Here is a 23579-nt window from a genome sequence, read left to right as displayed (position 1 = left end):
TACATTAAACTAGGAGTTTTCAATCCAGGGACTATAAGTATGTGAGTCAGAAACCTTCCAAATTTGTATACAACATTTTGGGAGGATGGGCATGTGAGCATTTCTCTGGGTGACATCTTCATAGTTTTCTTTGGCCTCTCAAAAGGATGCACGACCCAAGAAAGGCTAAGACTATTTCTTTTTTAAAATAATTTCATTGAAATATAATTCAATGCTATAAAATTCACCCTCTTGAATTGTACTATTCAGTGTTTTTTGGGTACTTCTGTAGAATTAGGCAACCATCACCACTGTCTAATTTCAGAACATTTTCCTCACCCTAAAAGGAAACCTCATGCCCATTAGCTGCCACTTCTCCTGTCCTTCGAGCCCCCAGTCCTGGCAACCACTGACCTACTTTCTGTCACTATGAATCTGCCTGTTCTGACACTTCATATACATGGAATCATACACTAGGAAGAGCCACTTCTTTAGATGATGAGTGAACACAGTACAGTTTCAGAAAGGCGTGCATTTTTAAGGATAACTTAAGATCTCTTCAAAACATGTGGATCCATTGGCTCTTTTAATGCATGTTGGGACAGGAGACCCCCAGGAGGGAAGTTCTACGGTAGGATCACTCCATTGGATGGGGTTTTTGATTTCCTCTTTGCATCATGTAAGGTGGGTCCCTTAAGGACCCTTGAGGATGACGGTGATTCTCTGTATTGGAGACATCCTCACTCACCCACGCATCACCTCTATGAGGCGATTAGTACTGTGTTATATACCAAGAATCAGGCAAGGTGCCCCGAAGCTTGGAACTGACCTAAGGACGGGTTAGTTGTGGCCTGCTCTCCCCCGGACCAGCCCCACAGGCCTGAGGGAGATGACCTGCCTGCTCAGGCTCCCGCTGGGGAGAGGAGCTGCTCACGGGCCTCTGGTCGGCAGAGAGGACAGAGGCCGGCAGGTGGCGTCCCTGGGGAACGGCCGGGCTCTGCCCTCTGCCTCTGACGGCAGAGGGATTGCAGCTTTGTCTGCCCCGCGGTTAGGGAAAGTGGATTGCGGTCTGCAGGCACAGAGGAGAGAAGACTTTCTGACATTTTTGTGGGAGTGTGAACAAATCAGACAAGATCTCTGGTGCATTACTGGTTTCATGAGAAAGCTGTGATGAGAACTCCGAAAATACGGTGTTTTTAGTCCTGGCAAGATCCTCCATCCTTTCCACGGTGCAGCACCGGCTAGATCTCAACACACGCCACATCTAAACGGCACATGGTGCTTTTCAATGAGTTTTCATCTGTTTTCTCAAGTGATATTGATCTTTGTTTTGCCCTTGAAAAAGGTCAGTGATAACCCCTATTTTCTAAATAAGGAAACCAAGGCTCTGGCGCTCATCTTGAGTCTTGGAAATAGTGAATGTTATAACTGGAAAGTGCATAAAGTTCATGTGATTCAGAGGTTAGCAAATATGATCTATTGGCCAAATCTGGCCCACCACTTGTTTGTGTAAATAAAGTTTTATTAGAACACAGCCACGTCCCATTTATTTATGTGTTGATCATAGCTGCTTTCTCACTCTAACTGGCAGAGTTGGGTAGTTGCAACAGAGACACAAGCCTAAGATATTGACGATCTGGCCCTTAACAGAAAATGTTGCTGACCTCTGAGTGTAAACACATCATGTTTAAGATGAGGCTACAGAGGCTTCTCACTGGAAGAGCTTTTCCCAAGGTCAGGTAGCTAGTTGGTGGCTGCAGAGCCAGGTTCGGCTCCCATATCTCAGCACTCTTTCATTGTGGCCTGGAATTCTTTACCGGCTGCAAGTTGATGAATTTCTTTTTCTTTCCAGAGCGGACTCACTCCCCTCCACCTGGTAGCACAAGAAGGCCACGTTTCAGTGGCAGACGTGCTGATCAAACATGGTGTCACAGTGGATGCCACCACCCGGGTAAGGCTCCCCCAGCCTCCCGCCCTGTGTGCGCCCATACCCTGCCCGGTGATTGCCTCCCTCACGCTTCAGAATTGACTCCTCCTCTGAGCTTTGAAACTCCAAGGACCCGGTGATGCGGACTTCTCTGCCACTGGGGATGGCAGTGGAGTTTGAAGACAATCCTAAACCTCACTTTCCAGTTGGGAAGTTTGAAGTTTGCTAGGCCTTTGAGCCTCCAAAGTGAAAAACTGGGAGGAATGTTTAGTCATGATTCTAAGACCTGTCTTACATGAGCAGGGCGTCAAACTGGCAGGCTCCCCAGGACTCACTTTGATTCCAGCGTTTAAATTGAGCTCAGTATCTGTGAGCCTCTATGTGCACGGAGCTCGTGGAGGTGGCTGAGGTCACCGTGCACAGCGCAGGCAAGGGCTCTGCCTCGAGGCACTTGCAGTATAGTACACAGGTGACAGTCAGAGGCTGGAAGGGACAGGCTAAGGTGATATCCTGAGTGAGAGGCGCTGGAGAGCCACTCTGAGCCCAAAGGGAGGAGAGTGTTTCCATCTGCTAGAAGAAGGGGCGTGTTCCTTTCCACCACAAGGCAACTGTATTAGAAGGAAGGGACAAAGTGACACCCCTCCAGCCCCAGCCCCCTCCAGCCTTCCACAGGAACACCAGGCGACAACATGATGTTGAGGTCTCCCTGAGAAAAACCTAGACACTGTATTTTATCCCCAACTGCTTGCAGCTTGGACAGGAATATGCTTGAAAACCAGGAATGTTCTGGATCTCTGAGGCTTCCCTGTGGGCCCAGTTGAGTGTTTTGGGGTCCTGCCCTGAGAGACCCTATACTGTGGGTTAGAATGTGGGGTTCCAGAGCCATAGCATCATTTGAGGTTCAGCTTGCAGGTTCTGTGTCAAAATGGTGTCTGAAATCAGGTACCAGCCCTGCAGGGACCCTTAGGACCAAAGGGCTGAGAGGCCCTTGGCTTGCTGGCCCTTGGAGGGAACAGAGTCCTTGAAAATCAGCTCCTTTGCAGCCAAAACACAAATGAATAAACACTCACAGCCCATTCATTTCAAACAATGACCAGTTCCTATAATTTTTTTTACACTACAACTCAGTGCCTTGGACAGCCTCTTGGGGGCATTTAGCAATGGGATTTTACCTTCCTAGTGGAAATATGTCTGCTCTTGTTTGCGTCGTCCCTGACCTCCGTGCCACCAAGTGTCGTCTTCTGAGCCCCCTTCCCAGCAAAGGATCTGATGGCTGTTCCCTGCTTGGAGGAACCTCTCTTGGCTTCTAAAACACGGGTCACCTGGTTTTCCTCCGACCTCTTGTCTGGTCCCACACAGCCTTCTGTTCTGATCTTCTAAGTGTTGCCTCAGTACCTGCCCCCTCGACCCCTCTACTCTCTGCACTTATTCTAGGCAACCTTCCTCATCTCCGAGGCTTTAAACTCTCTACAGGCGTCTCCTTACCTAGAGCTCTTCCCCGGGTCCCACCTGAGTTTTCCAGGTGCCTGTTCCACCTCCTCTCAGATCCCTCCTGGGCGTCTCAGACTTCACTTGTCCGACATGGGGCCCTGTTCCTTCCCGGGCCAATCGCTTCAGACAGCCACGCATCACAGCTCACACCTGTAGCAGCTGTCAGCCTTCCAGAGGGTTTCCCCGTCCCTTCTCCCTTTTAATCAGGATTTTATTAATGCACAGCTCACAGTGGCTCTTGATATGCCCAGAAACCCTGCTGGTCACCCATTTTTGTCTCTTGCTTTCCAGATGGGCTACACTCCCCTCCACGTGGCCAGTCATTATGGAAACATCAAGCTGGTGAAGTTTCTGCTACAGCACCAGGCAGACGTCAATGCCAAGACTAAGGTACAGGGACGCCTGAGACCCGCCTCCTATACTGACTCCTTACTTCTTAAGTGCCAAATTAGAATGCAGCCAGGGAGACTCTGGGCACACTTGGGGCTCTGCCACAATGTTAAGCTTTGCCCTGGAGGAGGAAATGGGGCAAATGCATTTTTTATGTTGCATATAGACAATGGATAAACTGTAGCATGTGGGCAGTTCTTTCTCTCAAAGCTAACTACTCCTGCCAAAATGTCCACCTTGCTTTATAGCTAGGATACAGCCCCTTGCACCAGGCAGCCCAACAAGGACACACAGACATCGTGACACTGCTTCTCAAAAATGGTGCTTCCCCAAACGAGGTCAGCTCGGTGAGTATCCCCCCCCCCCCAGTTCCTGATTTCGGAAAGCTGATCTCATGGGCAGCCCTGTGAGAGGTCCCCAAACCGTGGGCACTCAGTCTACCCTTCCTGCATGTCTGGGGCCTGGGTGGGCTGCAGTGCCACAGAGCCCCAGCCGCCCGGCCCCCCCGGGCTCCAGGCCGCAGTGCCACAGAGCCCCAGCCGCCCGGGCCCCCCCGGGCTCCAGGCCGCAGTGCCACAGAGCCCCAGCCGCCCGGGCCCCCCCGGGCTCCAGGCCGCAGTGCCACAGAGCCCCAGCCGCCCGGGCCCCCCGGGCTCCAGGCCGCAGTGCCACAGAGCCCCAGCCGCCCGGGCCCCCCGGGCTCCAGGCCGCAGTGCCACAGAGCCCCAGCCGCCCGGGCCCCCCCGGGCTCCAGGCCGCAGTGCCACAGAGCCCCAGCCGCCCGGGCCCCCCGGGCTCCAGGCTGCAGTGTGGGCCCCCCAGGCTCCAGGCTGCAGTGCCACAGAGCCCCAGCCGCCCGGGCCCCCCCGGGCTCCAGGCCGCAGTGCCACAGAGCCCCAGCCGCCCGGGCCCCCCGGGCTCCAGGCTGCAGTGTGGGCCCCCCAGGCTCCAGGCTGCAGTGCCACAGAGCCCCAGCCGCCCGGGCCCCCCGGGCTCCAGGCTGCAGTGTGGGCCCCCCAGGCTCCAGGCTGCAGTGTGGGCCCGCCGGGCTCCAGGCCGCAGTGCCACAGAGCCCCAGCCGCCCGGGCCCCCTGGGCTCCAGGCTGCAGTGTGGGCCCCCCAGGCTCCAGGCTGCAGTGTGGGCCCCCCAGGCTCCAGGCTGCAGTGCCACAGAGTCCCAGCCGCCTGGGCCCCCCAGGCTCCAGGCTGCTATGACTAGTTCTCTTTCTGGTGGACCGAAGGCTATCCTTTCAGACACCATTTCCCCTCTCGCTTTTGTTTTTGTTTCAATATAGTTGTTGCAACCCTTTCTAAAGCTTCCGTGTGCAGCTGCTTTCAGTGCGGTACGAGGCGCAAAACCAGGTGTCTTGGGTGGTTGGCGCTGTTTCAGGCCCTTGGGGTTGCCTGGAGCAATGTCAGGGGCCATGAACTTCCTCATCTGACCGTGCACGGGTTCTACTAGGGCATCTGCATGGCTGCTTCCAGCTGGAAGTGGGCGGGCCTTTGGTTATTGATGTGGTCACTGAAATTATCACTGTGGATGGGACCCCAGGCACATCCTGGAACCAGAGAACTTAAAATAAAAATAAGGCCTTAACCGTTTTAATGCTCAGCTACTGACACCCAGAGACTTGGCATGGAGAGCGGGAAACAGCGCTGCCTTTCTGACTCATTTCTTCCCGGTTGGTTCCCTCTTGGAAGTTTTTTACTTGTCCTGGCAAGACTTCCTGGCTCTCATTTCACGGTTCCCCTGCTCAGTGCTGCAGATTCGAAGTGCTGCACCCCCCTCTCTCCCGCACCCTGGCTGCTGCCCAGGGTGTCTGGGCTCACGGATGGGTCGGGGTCTTGCTCCTGGTTCCGAGGTGCAGCCTGAACACTTAGAACCCTGTTTAACAATTAGAATGTGAGCGTGATCTATGCAAAGGAGGAGAGCTTTCCTCCCAGACTCCCTTCCCTCGTCTGGTCTCACCGTCTCTCTGCTGTTTTTCCCAGAATGGAACCACACCTCTGGCCATAGCCAAGCGCTTGGGCTACATTTCTGTAACCGACGTGCTCAAGGTTGTCACAGATGAACCCAGTGTCATGGTACGTCTGCTTCTTCCCTGCATTCTCCTACCCCGAACACACACAGCCTACAGACAGGGTGCCCTTAGGAGTAACTCTCAGAAATGGAGCTCTTCGGGGTTTCTGGAATACCTGTTAGAAAGAGCCAGGCCCAAAGGAAAGGCCGGGTCTCCTCCATCAGATGGAATTGTGCTGCCACCTAGTGGCAGGAGGAATTGGGGTTGTGACCAGACCTAAGGAGGCGGTAGCAAGGTGAGGCTGGGACAGGGACTAGGCAATGGGGAGCTGGCGTTTCCTGTTTAGACGTCAGCCTCAAGGCTGAGAGCGTCTCAGCTCTGATTTTCTTCATTTAGGACAAACCTCCTTTCCCACTCCTTGTCTCCACCGTCATGACCAGGTAACTGCTGGCTCAGTGAACGTGGCCACTGCTCTATTTGGGTTGAATTCTCTGCTCTTTCTTATTTTAGTTAGTCAGTGACAAGCACCGGATGAGTTTCCCTGAGACGGTGGATGAGATCCTGGATGTCTCTGAAGATGAAGGTAAAGTCTGAGCTTTAACAAAGGTCCAGTAAAGTCGGGGTCGCATGGGGCTCTGAGCACACCCCGAGTGCTTCCTGTCATACTCAAGTGTCCTTTTGCACATCCAAGTTCTGAGAGTCTGTGCTGAAACCAGAGAGAACTGATTTTTAAAGATATTCTCTGTTATATAAAAAAAATACTCCTTTAATGTAATTGTAGAAGGAAACTCTACATCTCGAAGATTAAAATACAAAATCCCGTGAAGTTTCATGAAAATGTGTGTGTTTGTGTATATTATGCATAGAATCTGATTCTACTTAGGTCAATTCTCAGAGCTGTAAAGAACTGTCACAGAATTCTGCCTGATGCTTTCCTTGAGTGTTGAGCGAACAATTCACTGTTTTTAAAAATCTGTGCAATATTTAAAAATAAGCCGCTCTTAAGACCACATAATCAGTCAGTAAGTTTTGAGGTATACCCTTTTTCAGGAAATTACTGCAGATTCTACTTCTATGAATCACCAAGTGCTTGTAGTATTTTACTGCCCTAGATAAGCCTATCTCCTCACCGAATCCCACCATTTATACCCTCAGTTTGAAAGGAGCCCTCGGGATATAAATGGTGGGATTCGGCTGGGTATCCTTCTGACCCTTGAATTAATAACTTTGCAACTAGATGATTAAAGCTGCCCTGTGTCCCCCTTGGTAATATGCCTCTCACTTTAACTAACTTCAAGCCTGTCCTTTCTTAAACTTGGCTCTTCTTTGCTTTCCAGGAACTGCTCATATAACTATAATGGGTATGAAACACTTTCTGTTCCCTGTGGTCCTTTCTCACAAGTGCATTTCACCCTAAGCAATCCAAGCTCTCACTAATCCATTTCTGCTTTCCACCTCCTCTGGCGGCTAACAGTCTGGAGCCAGGAGCTTGACTAAAACAGGAGTTTACACCCATAAGATCCATGCCCTGGCAGGGAGCCCCTGCCTGTCCATCTCTGTGTCTGTGCCCATGCCACTGTGTTTGTGATCATAACTGCATGAGCTGTTGTTGTTACTTCATTCTGTCAGCTCCAGATCACAAAGTCAGGACACTGACTGCTAGGTCACAGCAAATGACACTGCAAGGTCGAGGGCTCCAAGCCCAGCGCAAGCAAGGAGAAAGAAAGAGGCAGTCTGGATTGCAGACATAGTTTGAACCTCTTGGCGACGGGCTTAGGAAACAATGTGGTTCCACCTGCCATGGTTACAAAAACACTACCGCCCTTCAAAACAAACGGGTGCGGCCCCATTGTAGTGTATTCCTCTGTAGTACGCAGTGCGGAAAAGAACAGAAACAACCCTTTCTTCGGTGTCATTGCACACTCTACAAGGGCTCCTTGGAAGTGGAATTTGCCAAGCAAAAGAAGTTCTTTCTGATTGGTTTTTTTTTTTTTCCTACGAAGTCTGGTACAGACTTAGATGTTAGGAGCTGGCTGCCCTGCTCTTGATACCAGGGCTGGAGGAACAGGACTGGCCCAAGACATTGCTCATGAACCCCTTCGAGCATCAGAGACCTTCCTCCACTCCTCGGCATTGAGGACCAGGCCAAGCCCTTTATTATAAAAAGAAAGCTAAAGTCCCATTCTTCTCTCACTCAAATCCGTGTGCTTTCAGGAGAAGAACTCGGCTCCAAGGCTGAGAAGCAGGACTCCAGGGATGTAGATGACGAGAAGGAGCTGCTGGATTTTGTGCCGAAGCTGGACCAAGTGTAAGAAGGGCTCACATAGTGGATGGCCGAGGTCCAGCCATGCACCTCGGAGTAGAAGGATTCCAGAGCAGGGAACAGTCACAAGGAGGCCAGGCCCTGGGTGTGCCACTAGCATGGGCGGTTAAACCGTGGGTCTAGCCCCTAAGGATTACCTAGCTCTGTAGCTGGAACACCAAGTGGGGACATGGAGGCCTCCCTTACAGTGTGCTGGACAGTGTGTCTTTCCTCCTCTTCTGGTGTCTCTGCCTCCTGACTTTCTCCTTCCCCTCATTCACGGTCCCATCTACACACAGTGTGTCTTTCCTCCTCTTTTAGTGTCGCTGCCTCCTTTCTCCTTCCCCTCATTCACAGTCCTATCTACACACCTCCTCTTCCTTTCATACACGCTCAGCTTCTCACCAGAAATCTATGAGGAAAGTTCCCACTAGACACTGGTGCCAAGCTAAGCGCCAGCACTGACCGCGTCCTTCTGTACATTAGGGAAAACCCACAGAGAGTCTGTTTCTGCCTGGAACACATTTCTCATTCCTCCCTGGGACGCTGTGAGTTATTCTGCTCTGGGTGTGCATTGGCACACTGGGGTGTTTTGCAAATAAATCGAACAGTGACAACTGTATAGAAACACTGGGCCCTCGGTGTTTTTTGAAAAGACAAATGTGTGCCAGCTTAGTCCAGTGGCTTATGCAAAGCAGGGCCATGCAATAAGCAGGAAGTGAAATGACAAGGATATACAGTCAGTTAGTATTTATTGAACATCGGTTAGGAAGAAATGCAAGACTCGGCCCCCGGCCATAAAGAAACTGCAGATTTATTTGATAGGATCAAAACACACACCAGCAGGTCCTATCACAACGCAGAATAAGATGTGAAGGCCAGAGCGAGGACTCTGTCAACAAAGGCGTTAAGGCTAAAAGCTGGCGTGTTGGGTACGGGAGAAGATTCGTGGAGGAGGCAGGTCCCTCGGTGGGGTCAGGACAGACAGTGGGCTTCGGGGAAAGGCTCTGGGGCGAAGGGAGGAGGCTGGTCAGTGGTGCAGACTGAGTTGTATTGCATGTGCGAGTAGGGGGAGGGGTCAGGCTGTGGTGTGGGGGCAGATTGGGTAGGTTATTTTGGGGGTAAAGAGATGTTTCACTTAGACCCCCCCCCATGGAAAAAGGGGGGCGCTGAGAAGGATCATCTCTTTGATTTCCTAATGTTCTTGGTGCACAGGGTGGAATCTCCAGCCATCCCAAGGATTCCTTGTGTCACACCCGAGACAGTGGTGATCAGATCTGAGGAGCCAGAGCAGGTGAGAAGCATCATGTCTCTTATTCTCCATTTTGCAGAGAACGGGGACCCCCAGACAACGGATTGCTTTGAGATGACCTGCAGTGTGATAGGAACTAAGAGCTGCAAAGCATGTAGCGTTTACCAAGCCCGCAGATCTGGGGTCCCACGTGGGCTTGTAGCCCCGTGCTGCCGGTATTCTCATCCCAGAGATGACTGCTAATGCGTCTCACAGATCCATGGGCGTGTGAAACATCATTAGGCTGGAGCCAGAGGTTCCGGCTCCGAGGCCCGTGTTCTCACAACCGTGGCACACGTGCTCTCTGCATGCATGGGGCAGCGGGTTGCGGTGCTGGAGAGGGAGCCCCGGGCTGCAACCTGCGCTGCCGTGAAGCCTCGGGCAGGTCCCAGGACTCCGTGCTCCTTTTCTCTTATGTTTATAAGAAAGGGGGTAGCTTCTGCCTCCTCTCCCTTTGGAGATTATTGGGAACTTAAATTACCAACACAAAGAGGATGATGATGTCGGAGAGATTATTCTCACATTGGGCTGTTATTCATTCTAGTACTATGTTTTGTGGCTTCCCTGGCTGCCACCTGAATTTTTGCCCAAAAAGAGTGGGATGGTTTAAAACGATTAATTTCCCTTTAGTTAATTTTATGCCATTAGCACTCCTCCCTCCCCACCCCCGCAGCCCCAGAGCAAGGGGGTATTTTTAGGATAAAAAGAAAGTAGTGTGGTGTTTGGAGGTTGGAAGTGACTGCCCAAGGCCTGATAACTGAGCCAGGCGTGTCTGTGTCCCAGTGAAGAGGCCCCAGAAGGCTAGCCTCTTCCACGGCCGCTGAAGGGACACAGCGTGTCCGAATGCAGCAGCCATAGCCCTGGACCCAAATGGCTGTGAAGCTGTCCAGCCAGCCGTTCTCTGCTGGGCATATCGTAGTGACAGGTGCTGGTGTCACTCATTGGGTGACCTTTGGGAGCTATGGTCAGAGATGGCCCTGGTGCTGGGGCACTCTCCCTGGGGGCTGCCAAAAACGGTGACAGGAAAGCAGCCGCGTGGACCTGTCCTGCTCTTCCTGGACCAACCCTCTGTCTCTGCCGTCTTGCTGAAGTTATGAACTCAAGTCAGCAGGCGCTACTGGAGTCCTACTATGTGCCCGATATAGGCCTGGATGGCGGACTATGAGACCCACACCTGCCTCCCAGGAGCTGATGGTCCCACTGGCAGGGGTGGACTCGGCTACGTGAAACCAGTTAGCACAGAATGCAGGAAGCGTAAATATCCAAGTGCTCCAGTGTGCGGTGTGAGTTTTTCCAGATCAGAGTCACTGGGAAAGATTCGTGGAGGAGCAAGGTCTGAAAAAGGAGCAGGACTGGACCAGGGAAGGGGAGAGACCGGGGCGTCTGCACCCGTGGGGAAGCGTGCGCAAGAGCACAGTTAAAAACAGACCTGGAGGGGACGGGGACAGATTCAGGGGACGGGGACAGATTCAGGGGACGGGGACAGATTCGGGACGGGGACAGATTCGGACCCTGCGGGCTCTCACGAGTCCGTGTGATGTATAGGCCCCGGTGAGGCAGTCCCATGTCCCTGTAGTTGTAATGTTACCGTGAGGCAGCGGGACTGTCCCATTTCCAGACAAGGAAACAGGAAGTACCCTCCCACCAGGGAAAAGGGTCTGTTCTAGTCACTTCGTGTACCTCTGGTGCCTATAGGACAGGCAGCTCGCCCAGAGCAAAATCGCTATCGTGATGGTACAGGGTCCATTGCTAGGGTGACCAGATATTTTACAGTGAATGAAAAGGAGGACAAAAATAAATTGAAGAAAACAATATTGTCAATAAAAGAAACATTTTATTCATTGAAACAATAATGCACTATAATATGATAAATGCATCATAAAAACATTTGTAATGTTTTATATTGTAATTAGGCTGACATACCTATTAATTTTTAATAATAATTGTAAAAAAATTACTCATTTAGATACAAATATGTCACATCGCACACAATGGATCGACTCTGCATCGATCGAATTCGGACATTTACAGATTAGTCTTCCAATATCAGAAAGGAGGACATGTAGGAGGACACTTTTCGAGGGAGGACAGAACTTGCAAAAGAAGGACTGTCCTCCCTAAAGGAGGACGATTGGTCATCTTACAATGGCCAACGCTAGTGTGAAAACCAAGCCACCTAGAGCAGAGTTTTCACGTTGGGGCCCAGCTAGAGAGCAGGGTGGGCGGTCAGCAGTGGGTGCCGGACCGAAGACCACAGCCAGACTGGAGCGAGGACTTGCTCTGTCTGTTCGGAAGCTCTAGCCTGGGGTCTAGGGCCAAGGAGTGTCCATGATGGTAGGAAGAAGCCCGTGCTTCCACTGTAGACTCCAGGAGCGCCTGGTGCCCAGAGGGCGGGGGTGGTGAGTGTGCGGCACACTTCCCCCAGCGGTCGCCGTGGTTCTGGTGAGAGGGCGCCCGAGGCTCCCCGGCCGGGCACAGCATCCGCTGTCCTGAGACCGGCACCTGCGGCCTGGGAGGTGATCAGAGCTGGCCTCTCTCTCCTCCCCAGCCATCTAAGGAGTATGATGAAGACTCCCTCATCCCCAGCAGCCCGGCCACAGAAACCTCAGACAACATCAGCCCGGTGGCCAGCCCAGTTCACACAGGGTGAGTGGCTCCCGGGAGAGGGATTCCGGGGCCCTGCCCTCCCTTCCCCGGAGGTGGCACCTAGATGCCCAACACGGATCTGCGGGTGCCCTAGGTTCCTGGTGAGCTTCATGGTGGACGCCCGGGGAGGCTCCATGAGAGGGAGTCGTCACAATGGCCTGCGGGTGGTGATCCCACCCCGGACCTGTGCAGCACCCACTCGCATCACCTGCCGCCTGGTCAAGCCACAGAAGCTGAGCACGCCGCCCCCGCTGGCCGAGGAGGAGGGCCTGGCCAGCAGGATCATTGCGCTGGGGCCCACGGGGGCCCAGTTCCTGAGGTGAGAGGCCCTGCTCTGGGTGAGCGTGTGCGCTGTGTCCCTAGCCTGTCCCTGCCCTGCTGGCCCACCACTCCCTGTCAGCAGCCACCACCAGGTCCGCCAGCTGCAGGGCAGAGACAGAGGCCAGCCCTGGAGCCCCATGTCATTTGTCTCCTCTCCGAAGAGGAACAGAACCCGGAACCCTTCCTCCCCTTTAACGGCCTTTTCCTGGGTACACTGAAGAGTCCACAGCCCAGGTGGAGCCTCTGCAGTCCAACCTTGTATGAAACTAGAGAAGGGAGATGGAAGACAGGGCTAATATGGGGACCCCACCCACCTACCCAAGGGTTTAATTATTTCAGCTCTGCAACGGTCTTACTTGAGGACCGCTTTGTGGTGTTGTCCCCAAGGCGACGAGATCCATGGGCTTCAGAGGCCCCTCCCTCCCCAGGTCCGAGGCAGGACTAGCCTCTGCGGGGGCTTTGTTGTCCTCCGGTGCCGCGATGCACGCTGTCTTGTCGAAACAGGCCTTGCCCAGGGGACCCTGCCTTCTCATCTCTGTCCACTTCCTGTCCCCTCCTCAGGCTTTCACCCACCGTTTGCAAAGCAGCCCGCAGAGGCCTTGATGTCTCTCTTCTCTGTTAGGGGCACTGTGGAAAGCCTCCCTGCAGGGGGCGGGTCATTAGCACAGACTGATGGGGGGAGGGGAGGTGCGGAGAGGGTCGTCCCCGGTGGAGGAGAGGTCAGGAAGTCAGGCAGGTTCTCCGGGTCAGGTCCAAGGGCAGGGTCACTTGTCTGGGAGTGAGATGGGGGCCTGGTGGTGGGTGACAGGGGCCCTGTGTGGCGCGGGAACCTGAGGCAGGTCTGGTCCGCTGTGCGGACCTGCGTGTGGGTGAGGCTCCCACTGTGGCTGCAGGACCCCTCTCCCTCCAAGCAGGAATCAGCTGCCCTCCACCCTGCGCCTTCCCCCGTTTGCGGCAAGGCCCGCACACGCCTGAATCCACACCCCTCCCCTGCATCCGCTCTGCCCCCTCAGCCCCGTGATCGTGGAGATCCCGCACTTTGCCTCCCACGGCCGCGGGGACCGCGAGCTCGTGGTGCTCCGGAGTGAGAACGGCTCCGTGTGGAAGGAGCACAAGAGCCGCTACGGAGAGAGCTACCTGGACCAGATCCTCAATGGGATGGATGAAGGTGACAGCCCCGGGAATCCCAGGCAGGGGCCTTCCTTCAGGAAGGCGGGATTTGAGGTTGCACTTTGGGGTGGGCTGTTGGGCCGCCCGGAGTTTGGAGAACCTGGGGAGACTAGAGACGACCCAGGAAGTCCAGTTCTGGGTTGCTAGCGCATCTGAGTGAGCACCGGGCCCGGTCTGTCCCCTGCACCTTCTTCTGCTGGACCTCACTGCCCCGCCGCTGGGTGCCTGGGTGGAGGGGTGGTGGGACACAGTGGTGGCTGAGCCCGGGCTCAGCATGACCGGAGCCGGGTGCTTCCAGAGCTGGGGAGCCTGGAGGAGCTGGAGAAGAAGAGGGTTTGCCGCATCATCACCACGGACTTCCCCCTGTACTTCGTGATCATGTCCCGGCTCTGCCAGGACTACGACACCATCGGCCCCGAAGGGGGCTCTCTGAAGAGCAGGCTGGTGCCCCTGGTGCAGGCGACGTTTCCGGAAAATGCGGTCACCAAGAGAGTGAAGCTGGCTCTGCAGGTGACACAGCCCTCCTCCTCCCCGGTTGGGGTGCTCCCTGTCCCCCACCCCCGGCCCTGTACTCAGACAGAGTTCAGGGGAGCTGAAGGCGGCCAAGGCCTGAAGGAAGATGACCCGCAGACCCAGGATGTCCTCCACACTTTTTTCCAGGGCCCGAAAATTTCAGTTAGAGATTTGACCTTACAGCTCAGAAGAATTTGGGTGGGTGGGATCAGGCAGTAGTTCCCTGTTAAGCTGATGAATGTCCCAGATATGTGCTTAATCCACATGACCTTCTGCAGGGACATCTAATGCTGAGCAAAGATGACACCCTCCCAGGATTGAAGATCCTCAGGAAACGGGGAGGCAGGGCCAGGAAGGAGGGCTGGGCAGTGACGTCAGACACGGGCGGGCCCTGCGGTTCAGCAGTAGAGGGGGACACCCCCCTTGGCTTTGCCCTCTGCAGTGACAGCCGCTTTCCCCTTGGGGACTGTGCTGTTTCCTGCCCGTGAACCGCTCTGATGCTCCCGGGCTGAGTGTCCCCACTTTGGCCCTTCGCAGGCCCAGCCTGTCCCGGATGAGCTAGTCACCAAACTGCTGGGCAACCAGGCCACGTTCAGCCCCATTGTCACCGTGGAGCCTAGGCGCCGGAAGTTCCACCGCCCCATCGGGCTTCGGATCCCACTCCCTCCTTCCTGGACGGACAACCCCAGGGACAGCGGGGAGGGAGACACCACCAGCCTGCGCCTGCTCTGCAGCGTCATCGGTGAGGGGTGCCCCCTGGCCTCTGGCCTGCCCTCTGCCCTCCTCCCACCACCAGCCTGCGCCTGCTCTGCAGCGTCATTGGTGAGAGGTGGCCCCTGGCCTCTGGCCCGCCTTCTGTCCTCCTTCCAGTCGCATCAGGGGGAGGCAGGAGAGGGTGAAGCTAGCAGCCGCCGTGCGTTTCGGTGGCTTCTCCAGGTGCTCTTCGAAGGGGTGGGAGGTGATGCATCCAAGTCGAGTCCACGCCTCCGTGGAAGCACGCCCTGGTGGCTGTGGGAAGGGTGCTGTGGGCTGCTAGGAGGAGAGGATGGGAGAAGAGGCGTGCTCAGCGCTCCATCCAGATGCGCCTGTCTCTGCCCGCGGCCGCTCGGCCCTTACTGTTAGGCAAGCTCTGCGTCTGTGTTCTGAAGACTGTCCCCCAGCCCGGTTTCTGCTCCCGTTGCAGGAGGAACAGACCAAGCCCAGTGGGAAGATATAACAGGAACTACCAAGCTTGTGTATGCTAACGAGTGTGCCACCTTCACCACCAACGTCTCTGCCAGGTGAGACACGTCCCAGCCCAGCTCAGCTCAGCCCAGGGGACTTTCAGGCCCAGCCTGGAGGGGGTTGGGCACCCTTGTGCCCCAACATGCCCATCCCAGGCTTGACCCTCAGCACCCGGCACATAGAAGTCCGGCTGTGACCACCAGGAGTGTTACGAGTGGCCATCGCACGGCTTGCCGGATGCTCCGGTCTGGGTGGAAATGAAGCTCTCCGTCAGGCATTTAGGAACATGTGGTAACTAGCCCTTTCCCTGCAGGTTTTGGCTGTCGGACTGTCCTCGGACTGCTGAGGCTGTGAACTTCGCCACACTGCTGTACAAGGAGCTGACTGCAGTGCCCTACATGGCCAAGTTTGTCATCTTTGCCAAGATGAATGACCCCCGGGAGGGCCGGCTGCGCTGCTACTGTATGACGGACGATAAGGTGGACAAGACCCTGGAGCAGCACGAGAACTTCATCGAGGTGGCCCGGAGTAGGGACATCGAGGTATGGCACCCGGGTCCCCTTATCACTGGGCACTCGCGGGCTGACCTCGCTTCCCCAATTGAGGCAAAGCTGCTGGAGCTAGGACAGGGTCACGGGGGCTGTTTTCTCTGGGGCGCCGTGGCCCAAGCAGCCGGGAGGTGGGGGCGGCGCCCTAGGCTATCTCTTTGATGCCCCTCTTGAGAAGCGTCCTAGGGAAGCTTCACCAAAGGTAAGGAATGTCACTGAGATGATAACAGCTGACACTTATTAAAGTTCTTAGAAACCAGGCAACAGTAAAAGTGCTTGACTAGCACAATCTCACCTGATTCTCAGAACTGGGTATACTTTTATTAACCCCAATTCATAGACGAAGAGGCTGAGGCTGAGAGAGGTTAAGTCACCTACCTAAGGTCACATAACAAAGAAAACGGGAGAGAAAGGATTTGTCCAAGTAGTGTGACTCCAGAGCCCGCACGTTGACCGGCTGTCAGGGTTTTGGTGGCGTCCAGATGAGGAAGCAGGGGACAGGGCTGGACAGGTGATGAGAGGAAGGAAGGCCTGGACTGGGACCTGCTGTTGACCCCAGGATGCTCATTCCTGTTAGGCCAGGACCATTCTGAAAGTCTGGCCTCCGAGTGTGTGCTGAGCCTCTGTGGGAGGCTGAGGGCCTAGGAGAAAGGGCTAACTAGGCAAAGTGTTTACTCTTTTCGTGCCTCAATTCTTCAACTGTCAAATGGGTTCAGCTGAAAACATTATATCTACAGAAGGGACCCTGATATGAGCAGTGAGATGAAAATATCACATGGTCCATCTAGCACTTGGCATAAACTAAACATTTTTGGACAGATGTGAAAAACAGTTTTTATTTTTTCAGAAGTCATTTTATGGTATCCCAGTGGAGTTCTAGAGTTCTCTGGCTCAGTCCTGCTTATTATAAAGTCCTTCTCAGTAAGGAAGCAGAACCTGGACATAAAACCTATTCTGACACAGTGGGGTTTCCCGGAGCATAGCCACGGTGCCCGTGCTGGGGAAAGCGTGCCTCGTGGGAGAGGACAGAACGAAGCTGAGAGGCCCGCGGGGCGTCTGGGCACTTCTACCCCACACACTGAGAGGCCCGCGGGGCGTCTGGGCACTTCTACCCCACACACTGAGAGGTCCGCGGGGCGTCTGGGCACTTCCACAGACACGCCGAGAGGCCCGCGGGGCGTCTGGGCACCTCCACAGACACGCCGAGAGGCCCGCGGGGGGTCTGGGCACCTCCACAGACACGCCGAGAGGCCCGCGGGGCATCTGGACACCTCCACAGACACGCCGAGAGGCCCGTGGGGCGTCTGGGCACTTCCACAGACATGCTGAGAGGCCCAGGCATCTGGGCACTTCCACAGACACGCCGAGAGGCCCGCGGGGCGTCCGGGCACTTCCACAGACACGCCGAGAGACCCGCGGGGCGTCTGGGCACCTCCACAGACACGCCGAGAGGCCCAGGCGTCTGGGCACTTCCACAGACACACCGAGAGGCCCAGGCATCTGGGCACCTCCACAGACACGCCGAGAGGCCCGCGGGGCGTCCGGGCACTTCCACAGACATGCCGAGAGGCCCAGGCATCTGGGCACCTCCACAGACACGCCGAGAGGCCCGCGGGGCGTCTGGGCACCTCCACAGACACGCCGAGAGGCCCGCGGGGGTCCGGGCACTTCCACAGACACGCCGAGAGGCCCGCGGGGGTCCGGGCACTTCCACAGACACGCCGAGAGGCCCAGGTGTCTGGGCACTTCCACAGACACGCCGAGAGGCCCGCGGGGCGTCTAGGCACCTCCACAGACACGCCGAGAGGCCCGCGGGGGTCCGGGCACTTCCACAGACACGCCGAGAGGCCCGCGGGGGTCCGGGCACTTCCACAGACACGCCGAGAGGCCCAGGCGTCTGGGCACCTCCACAGACATGGCGAGAGGCCCACGGGGCGTCTGGGCACCTCCACAGACACGCTGAGAGGCCCAGGCATCTGGGCACCTCCACAGACACGCCGAGAGGCCCGCGGGGGTCCGGGCACTTCCACAGACACGCCGAGAGGCCCAGGCGTCTGGGCACCTCCACAGACACGCCGAGAGGCCCGCGGGGCGTCTGGGCACCTCCACAGACACGCCGAGAGGCCCGCGGGGCGTCTGGGCACCTCCACAGACACGCCGAGAGGCCCGCGGGGCGTCTGGGCACCTCCACAGACACGCTGTGTTTGCTTTTCCTTCCCTCAGGTGTTGGAAGGGACGGCGCTGTTCGCAGAACTCTCCGGGAACCTGGTACCGGTCAAAAAAGCTGCCCAGCAGCGGAGTTTCCAGTTCCAGTCGTTTCGGGAGAACCGTTTGGCCATTCCTGTGAAGGTGCCGACCTCTCTTCTGGGTCTAGACAGTCTGGGAGGCAGGAGTCTCTCGGCCAGCCCGTGGCCTGTGGAACGGCCCCCTGAGTCTTCCTTTTGTGTGACTGGATTCAGGTGAGGGACAGCAGTCGAGAACCAGGAGGGTCCTTGTCATTTCTGCGCAAGGCGATGAAGTATGAGGACACCCAGCACATCCTGTGCCACTTGAACATCACCATGCCCCCCTGCACCAAGGTGAGCTGCCCCCCGAGGAGGACGCTTGGCCAGAGGCAGGGTCCCTGAGGAGATGTCAGTACAGACCCCCGGGGGAGCACCTCCGGAGCACTTCCTCCTGCTGAAAGCTGCCTCTGGGTTTCCCGGGGCACAGAGAGGCTCTGCAGTCTCGGCTGACATTTGGCTGCGGCCTGGCAGGGAGAGCATGCCCTGGCTCTTTCCGCAAAGCTCGGGAACAAAACACCAGTGTCAGATGGCAATACGCATGTTCACACCGGGGACTCGGAGCTCTTGAGTGTGTACCTTCCAGAGGCTCGAAGTAGCCTGAAGGGCATCTACCCTGGCACCCCTCATCTGACACCTCTGAGGCTTAGGACTGGACAGGGAGCAGCTCAAGGTCACCCAGACATTTGAGAGCTTTCTTCGAGCCTCTTTTTAAGTGTAGTTGCTTACTTCCCCCAGAGAGCCAGGCCCTCAGAGATCGGAACTTGGTGTCTCAGCCTCTGCCACACCGGGTGTTTGAGCTCAACACAGTGTCATCATTTATCAATACCTCCAAGAGTATCAGAATTGATACATGTCACATGGACTTTGGAGATATCTCATGTCTCAGAGTTTTTGTTGGCATTGTTTTAATAATCAGCCTTCCCTGCCAAACTAGAAAAGAATCAAGGTTCCATCTGACCCAGCGGTGGCACAGTGGATAGAGCATCAAACTGGGACGTAGAGGACCCAGGTTCGAAACCCCGAGGTTGCCAGCTTGAGTGCGAGCTCATCTGCTTTGAGCAAGGCTCACCAGCTTGAGCCCAAGGTCGCTGGCTTGAACAAAGTTTCACTCTGTCTACTGTAGCCCCTCAGTCAAGGCACGTATGAGAAAGCAATCAATGAACAACTAAGGTGCCACAACAAAGAATTGATGCTTCTCATCTCTCTCCCTTCCTGTCTGTCTGTCCCTATCTGCCCCTCTCTCTGTCTCTCTCTGTCCCTGTCCCCCCCCCCCAAAAAAGAAGCAAGGTTCCATTTATATATCTGTGACTCAGTTTCTCTTTTCTGTCTGGGGACCAGGGTGGACCAACTTCTCTTTCAAATCAAGATCTCCAGCAGCCTTGAGCAAGCATCTGGGTGCTTTATCCACAAGGCACTAAGCCTTGAGTCAGTATCACATATGGGTCTTTTGAGCAGAAAGGAATCCAGACAGTGAAACTTGTTTTTTTAAGTTCAGACCCCAGCTCCACCAGTTAATAGCTGGGTGACCTTGTGCACATTATTTAACCCCTCTGTGCCTCAGTTGCCTCATCGATGACATGAGAATAATAATAGTATCTACCTCATAGGTTCATAGGTTGTTATGAGCATTAACAGGGTCTGGAACATTTGCCATTATTATTATTACTCAAGTATGTAAGCCTCATCAACTCCCTCTCACACCCCTGCGTTCAGGCTCCGACGAAGTGTAGTACTTACAGTGTGCCAGGCCTGAGTCATTCTCACCCCACAGCCCATGGTCTCAAATCCCCTTCTCCAGGGAGGGGGATGGCCCAAACCCCAAAGTTTCCATTCTTTGTCTTCCTTCTGCAGGGGACCGGAACTGATGACAGGAGAAGGACTTTGACGCCGCTGGCCCTGAGATATAGCATGCTCAGCGAATCAACACTGGGTATAAAGCTCTTTGTAATGATATGTACCCACTACTTTATCCGAAGAGGTTGCGGGTGAGCTCATTTCTCACCCTGACAACAGCTCCGTGTTGACACGGTTGACTCAGCATGTTATAAACATAGCAGGCAGAGGAGCCTTCGGCTTGGGTCTCCAACTGACCCTAATGGGGTTAGCACTGAGGTCCGGTGTACACTGAGGTCCGCCGCCTGCCCTGGGCATCCGTCTGAGGTCATTCACTCACCCCTGTCGGTTCTGTGTCCTGTCGAAGCTACTAAATGGAATCCAATACTTCTCCCCTAGGTTTTCCCAGTGGGACTGACCGACCAGATATGAAGATGGCTATTATATCAGAACACCTTGGTCTCAGCTGGGCAGGTGAGTCAGGAAATTTGAGGTAGAAAAGCACTTTGCCTGTGTATACCTACCCCTCTTCCCCCTCCCCCTAATGAGCAACTGATGAAAACGTTTCTAAACCTCTTGTTACTGTCAGTTGAGCCGTGATGGTCTTAGATGGGGCGGTTGCCCGAGCAATGCCTCTGGGGGCCAATAGAAAAGCAGGAGCTTCCTTCCTCCCCCATTTCTGTCTGGTTTTCCTTTGTGAGAAAGAATCAACGTTTGACATTTTACAGAAGACCTTAGAATTGATCTCGTTCACCTCATTTTACAGATGGGAAAACTGAAATCCAGCTAAATAGAGCGACTTTAATTTAGTTAGTGGCAGAGCCCAGAAAAGCCAGCAAACAGATGACAAACTCTCAGACAAGAGCTATGTCACCTGGTGATCTGCCTGCTGCCCCCTACACGCATGTCATTTCCTCTCCTCACAGGCTGGCATTGCTGAGGGAAAAGGGGCATTAAAGGCTAAGTCTCAACATTCTTTATTTGTAATCCCTGGCAGTAGCTCGAGTCTACCAGATGTCCTGTCAATAAGAACGCTTGATCATATTTGAAGTGAGGTAATGGGCAAAATAAAGTGGAAGCTCAAAATGTGCTTTCAGTCACAGGTGCTATGACTTAATTCACTCCTCCCCCCCCCCACTTTTTGTTAGCTTTTTGTGTGAATGAACTCCCTTCACTCAATCACTCTGCAGAGAGGGCTTCAGTCAAACTCAGAAACCTAAGCAATAACTTGCTGAAGGGCAGTGTGACCAAGGTTCACCACAGAAATCCAGAGACGGTTCATTCTTTAAGCCAAAAAAGAATGTCTTCTGCTGCTTTTTAGGGTGTGTGTGTGTGTGTGTGTGTGTGCGTGTGCGTGTGTGATGCGATGTACATTCTGGATTCCCACTATTACCTTCCCTCTGGTCTTTCTCATCCTTGAAATTAGACTCTGATGCTGTTCTCCTTTCTAAAGCACCTGTGAGAAATAGCAATAAAAATAACGGGAGGGGAAATAAGCAGACATTCTGTGTTATTGCCTTGCATTTACGTGGGAACTTGTATTTCCGTTTAAAATGTAAATAACACCTTTCCCTGAAGAAACATAAATAGAGCGATGCATTTCCATTGTAATTGCTTCTGAGTGAAATCTAAGTGGCATCCTGGTGTAGTACAGACAGCGCTGGAGTGGGTGTCCACAGGCTCAGTCCCACGCCTGGCTCTGGCACCAGCTGCTTCTGTGATCTTGGATAAGTTGCTAACCTTGCTGAGAGGCTCTCTCTTCATCTTACTTTTTTTTTTCAAGTGAGAGGAAGGAAGATAGACAAACTCCTGCACGTGCCCTGACTGGGATCCACCTAGCAATCCCTGTCTGGGGTCAAGGCTGGAATCAACCAAGCTATTTTTAGTGCCTGAGGCTGATACTTGGACCAATGAGCTATCCTCATCACCGGCCAATGCTCAAACCAATCAAGCCTCTGGCTGCAGGATGGGAAGAGGGAGAGTAGGGGGAGAGGGATGGGGAGAGAAGCAGATAGTTGCTTCTCTTGTGTGCCCTGACTGAGAGTTGAACCCAGGGCATCCATATGCCAGGCTCATGCTCTATCTAGTGAGAAAACTGACCAAGGCATCCTTTTACATTTGAAGTGACAAAAGTAAGAAAGGGCACTTGTTTATTTATTCATTCACTGCCTATTTACTGAGCACCCCTACTCCTGTCCCATTTTCTGGAGATACAGAAATGTAAGTGTCGCGTTTCACTTGGTGTTTCTTGGTCAGAAGAAACACCAGATCCAAAGGGAGACTGTTCTTCAGCTCCCTGTGCGCCCCGCCCGACACCGCAGTCCGCAGGGCCCCGCTCGCTCGGGAGCTGGAGCGGAGTCTGGCGGGCTCACACCTGGCCCCGGTTCCTTGCTTGCAGAGCTGGCACGGGAGCTGCAGTACAGCGTGGAGGATATCAACAGGATCCGCACAGAAAACCCCAACTCACTGTTGGAGCAGAGTGCTGCCTTGTTGAACCTCTGGGTCATCCGTGAAGGCAACAACGCAAAGAGTCAGTACCACTAAGCCAAGGGTACCTCTCTTTCCAAAGCCTGCGCCGGGACCTCGTCACCTCCAGTAGTAGTTCTGCCTTCAGATTCCATGTCCGATGTTTAGCCGCTGGAACCAATCTGTTTTGCCCTGTCTCTGTCTCGCACACACACCTCGCAGGATCACTGGGTCTTCCAGGCAATCCTGTCAGAAGGGAATGCCAGAGACTCTTGGCCTCCACCCTTTCCCTGCCCTCAGAATACATTAGCAATTACACCAGGACCCCTAGATAACAGCATACATGAAGGGTATGTGACTTGCTGTTGGATTTCTCAAATAAATGAGCACTGTCCTCCCAGGACAGAGCATGGGTGAGCGAAGCCTGCCCCCCTTCTTCCAGAAACATCTTCTCCGACCCGGAGGGAAGACTGTCTTACTCTTTTCAGCTCCTCCGCAATCAAATTCCCATAGTCAAAAACAATGGGGAAACTGAGTGTTCTATTTGCACCTCAAGTCAACTGGCAAGGACCAAGGATTTCAGAAGGATAGAATGTGGTCCTTCTCACTCTCCCCTTCCTGTAGTAGTCTTCTTAGGTGACAAACGTCTTTCCGTGCTTTGAAATCAGCAGCTTTTAGGGGATTGGGAAAGATCTGTTGAAGGGTAACGACACTTTCTCCAAAGAGGCAGTTCGTTTTGACTCTGACAAAAGAGGAATGCCTCCATGTTCTGAAAACATTAATCCCCCAGCCCTGGCCACATTCTGCACTGCCCTGTAATAAATACAGTCCCTCAGCATGCGCCTTTTTATTTCTTCTCCCCAACAGTGGAGAACCTGTATGCCGCCCTGCGGAACATTGACCGGAGCGAGATCGTGAACATGCTGGAAGGCTCCGGCAGACAAAGCCGCAACCTGAAACCTGACCGCCGGCACGCAGAGCGGGACTACTCCTCCTCGCCCTCCCAGATGAATGGTGAGTGTCTCCTGGAAGGACGCGGGGCGGAGCCTAGCCCTACCTTCCCGCCTCCCGTAAGAGACTCTTCGTGAAACCTTCTCTCCCATTGGTGGGAGGTCTTTCCGCAACAAGCTTCCTCCCCAGTGGCGGTGAGAACAGAGGTGAGCGGGAGCCAA

At 54.3% G+C, this 23579-nt stretch overlaps 1 protein-coding gene across 6 annotated transcripts in view; it reads left to right on the top strand.

Annotated features, from left to right (window-relative positions):
- ANK1 (ankyrin 1) overlaps positions 1 to 23579 on the top strand; it is a 221982-nt gene that overhangs the window by 164626 nt on the left and 33777 nt on the right. For 5 of the 6 annotated variants that reach the window (XM_066235973.1, XM_066235970.1, XM_066235968.1 and 2 more), the window contains exons 18-38: positions 1832 to 1930; positions 3689 to 3787; positions 4036 to 4134; positions 5780 to 5872; positions 6319 to 6391; positions 7146 to 7169; positions 8023 to 8116; positions 9326 to 9404; positions 11950 to 12047; positions 12142 to 12366; positions 13382 to 13536; positions 13837 to 14048; positions 14589 to 14793; positions 15235 to 15331; positions 15589 to 15817; positions 18047 to 18172; positions 18283 to 18402; positions 19960 to 20038; positions 20341 to 20415; positions 22340 to 22471; positions 23275 to 23421. In XM_066235973.1, coding sequence (XP_066092070.1) covers positions 1832 to 1930; positions 3689 to 3787; positions 4036 to 4134; positions 5780 to 5872; positions 6319 to 6391; positions 7146 to 7169; positions 8023 to 8116; positions 9326 to 9404; positions 11950 to 12047; positions 12142 to 12366; positions 13382 to 13536; positions 13837 to 14048; positions 14589 to 14793; positions 15235 to 15331; positions 15589 to 15817; positions 18047 to 18172; positions 18283 to 18402; positions 19960 to 20038; positions 20341 to 20415; positions 22340 to 22471; positions 23275 to 23421 — 2560 coding nt within the window. The remainder of the gene's footprint in view (positions 1 to 1831; positions 1931 to 3688; positions 3788 to 4035; positions 4135 to 5779; positions 5873 to 6318; positions 6392 to 7145; positions 7170 to 8022; positions 8117 to 9325; positions 9405 to 11949; positions 12048 to 12141; positions 12367 to 13381; positions 13537 to 13836; positions 14049 to 14588; positions 14794 to 15234; positions 15332 to 15588; positions 15818 to 18046; positions 18173 to 18282; positions 18403 to 19959; positions 20039 to 20340; positions 20416 to 22339; positions 22472 to 23274; positions 23422 to 23579) is intronic. The other variant, XM_066235969.1, reaches the window with a different exon arrangement.

This window comes from Saccopteryx bilineata, chromosome 6 (genome assembly GCF_036850765.1).
Source record: "Saccopteryx bilineata isolate mSacBil1 chromosome 6, mSacBil1_pri_phased_curated, whole genome shotgun sequence".
Lineage (NCBI taxonomy): Eukaryota > Metazoa > Chordata > Mammalia > Chiroptera > Emballonuridae > Saccopteryx > Saccopteryx bilineata.
This window is presented reverse-complemented; position numbering and strand designations above follow the sequence as displayed.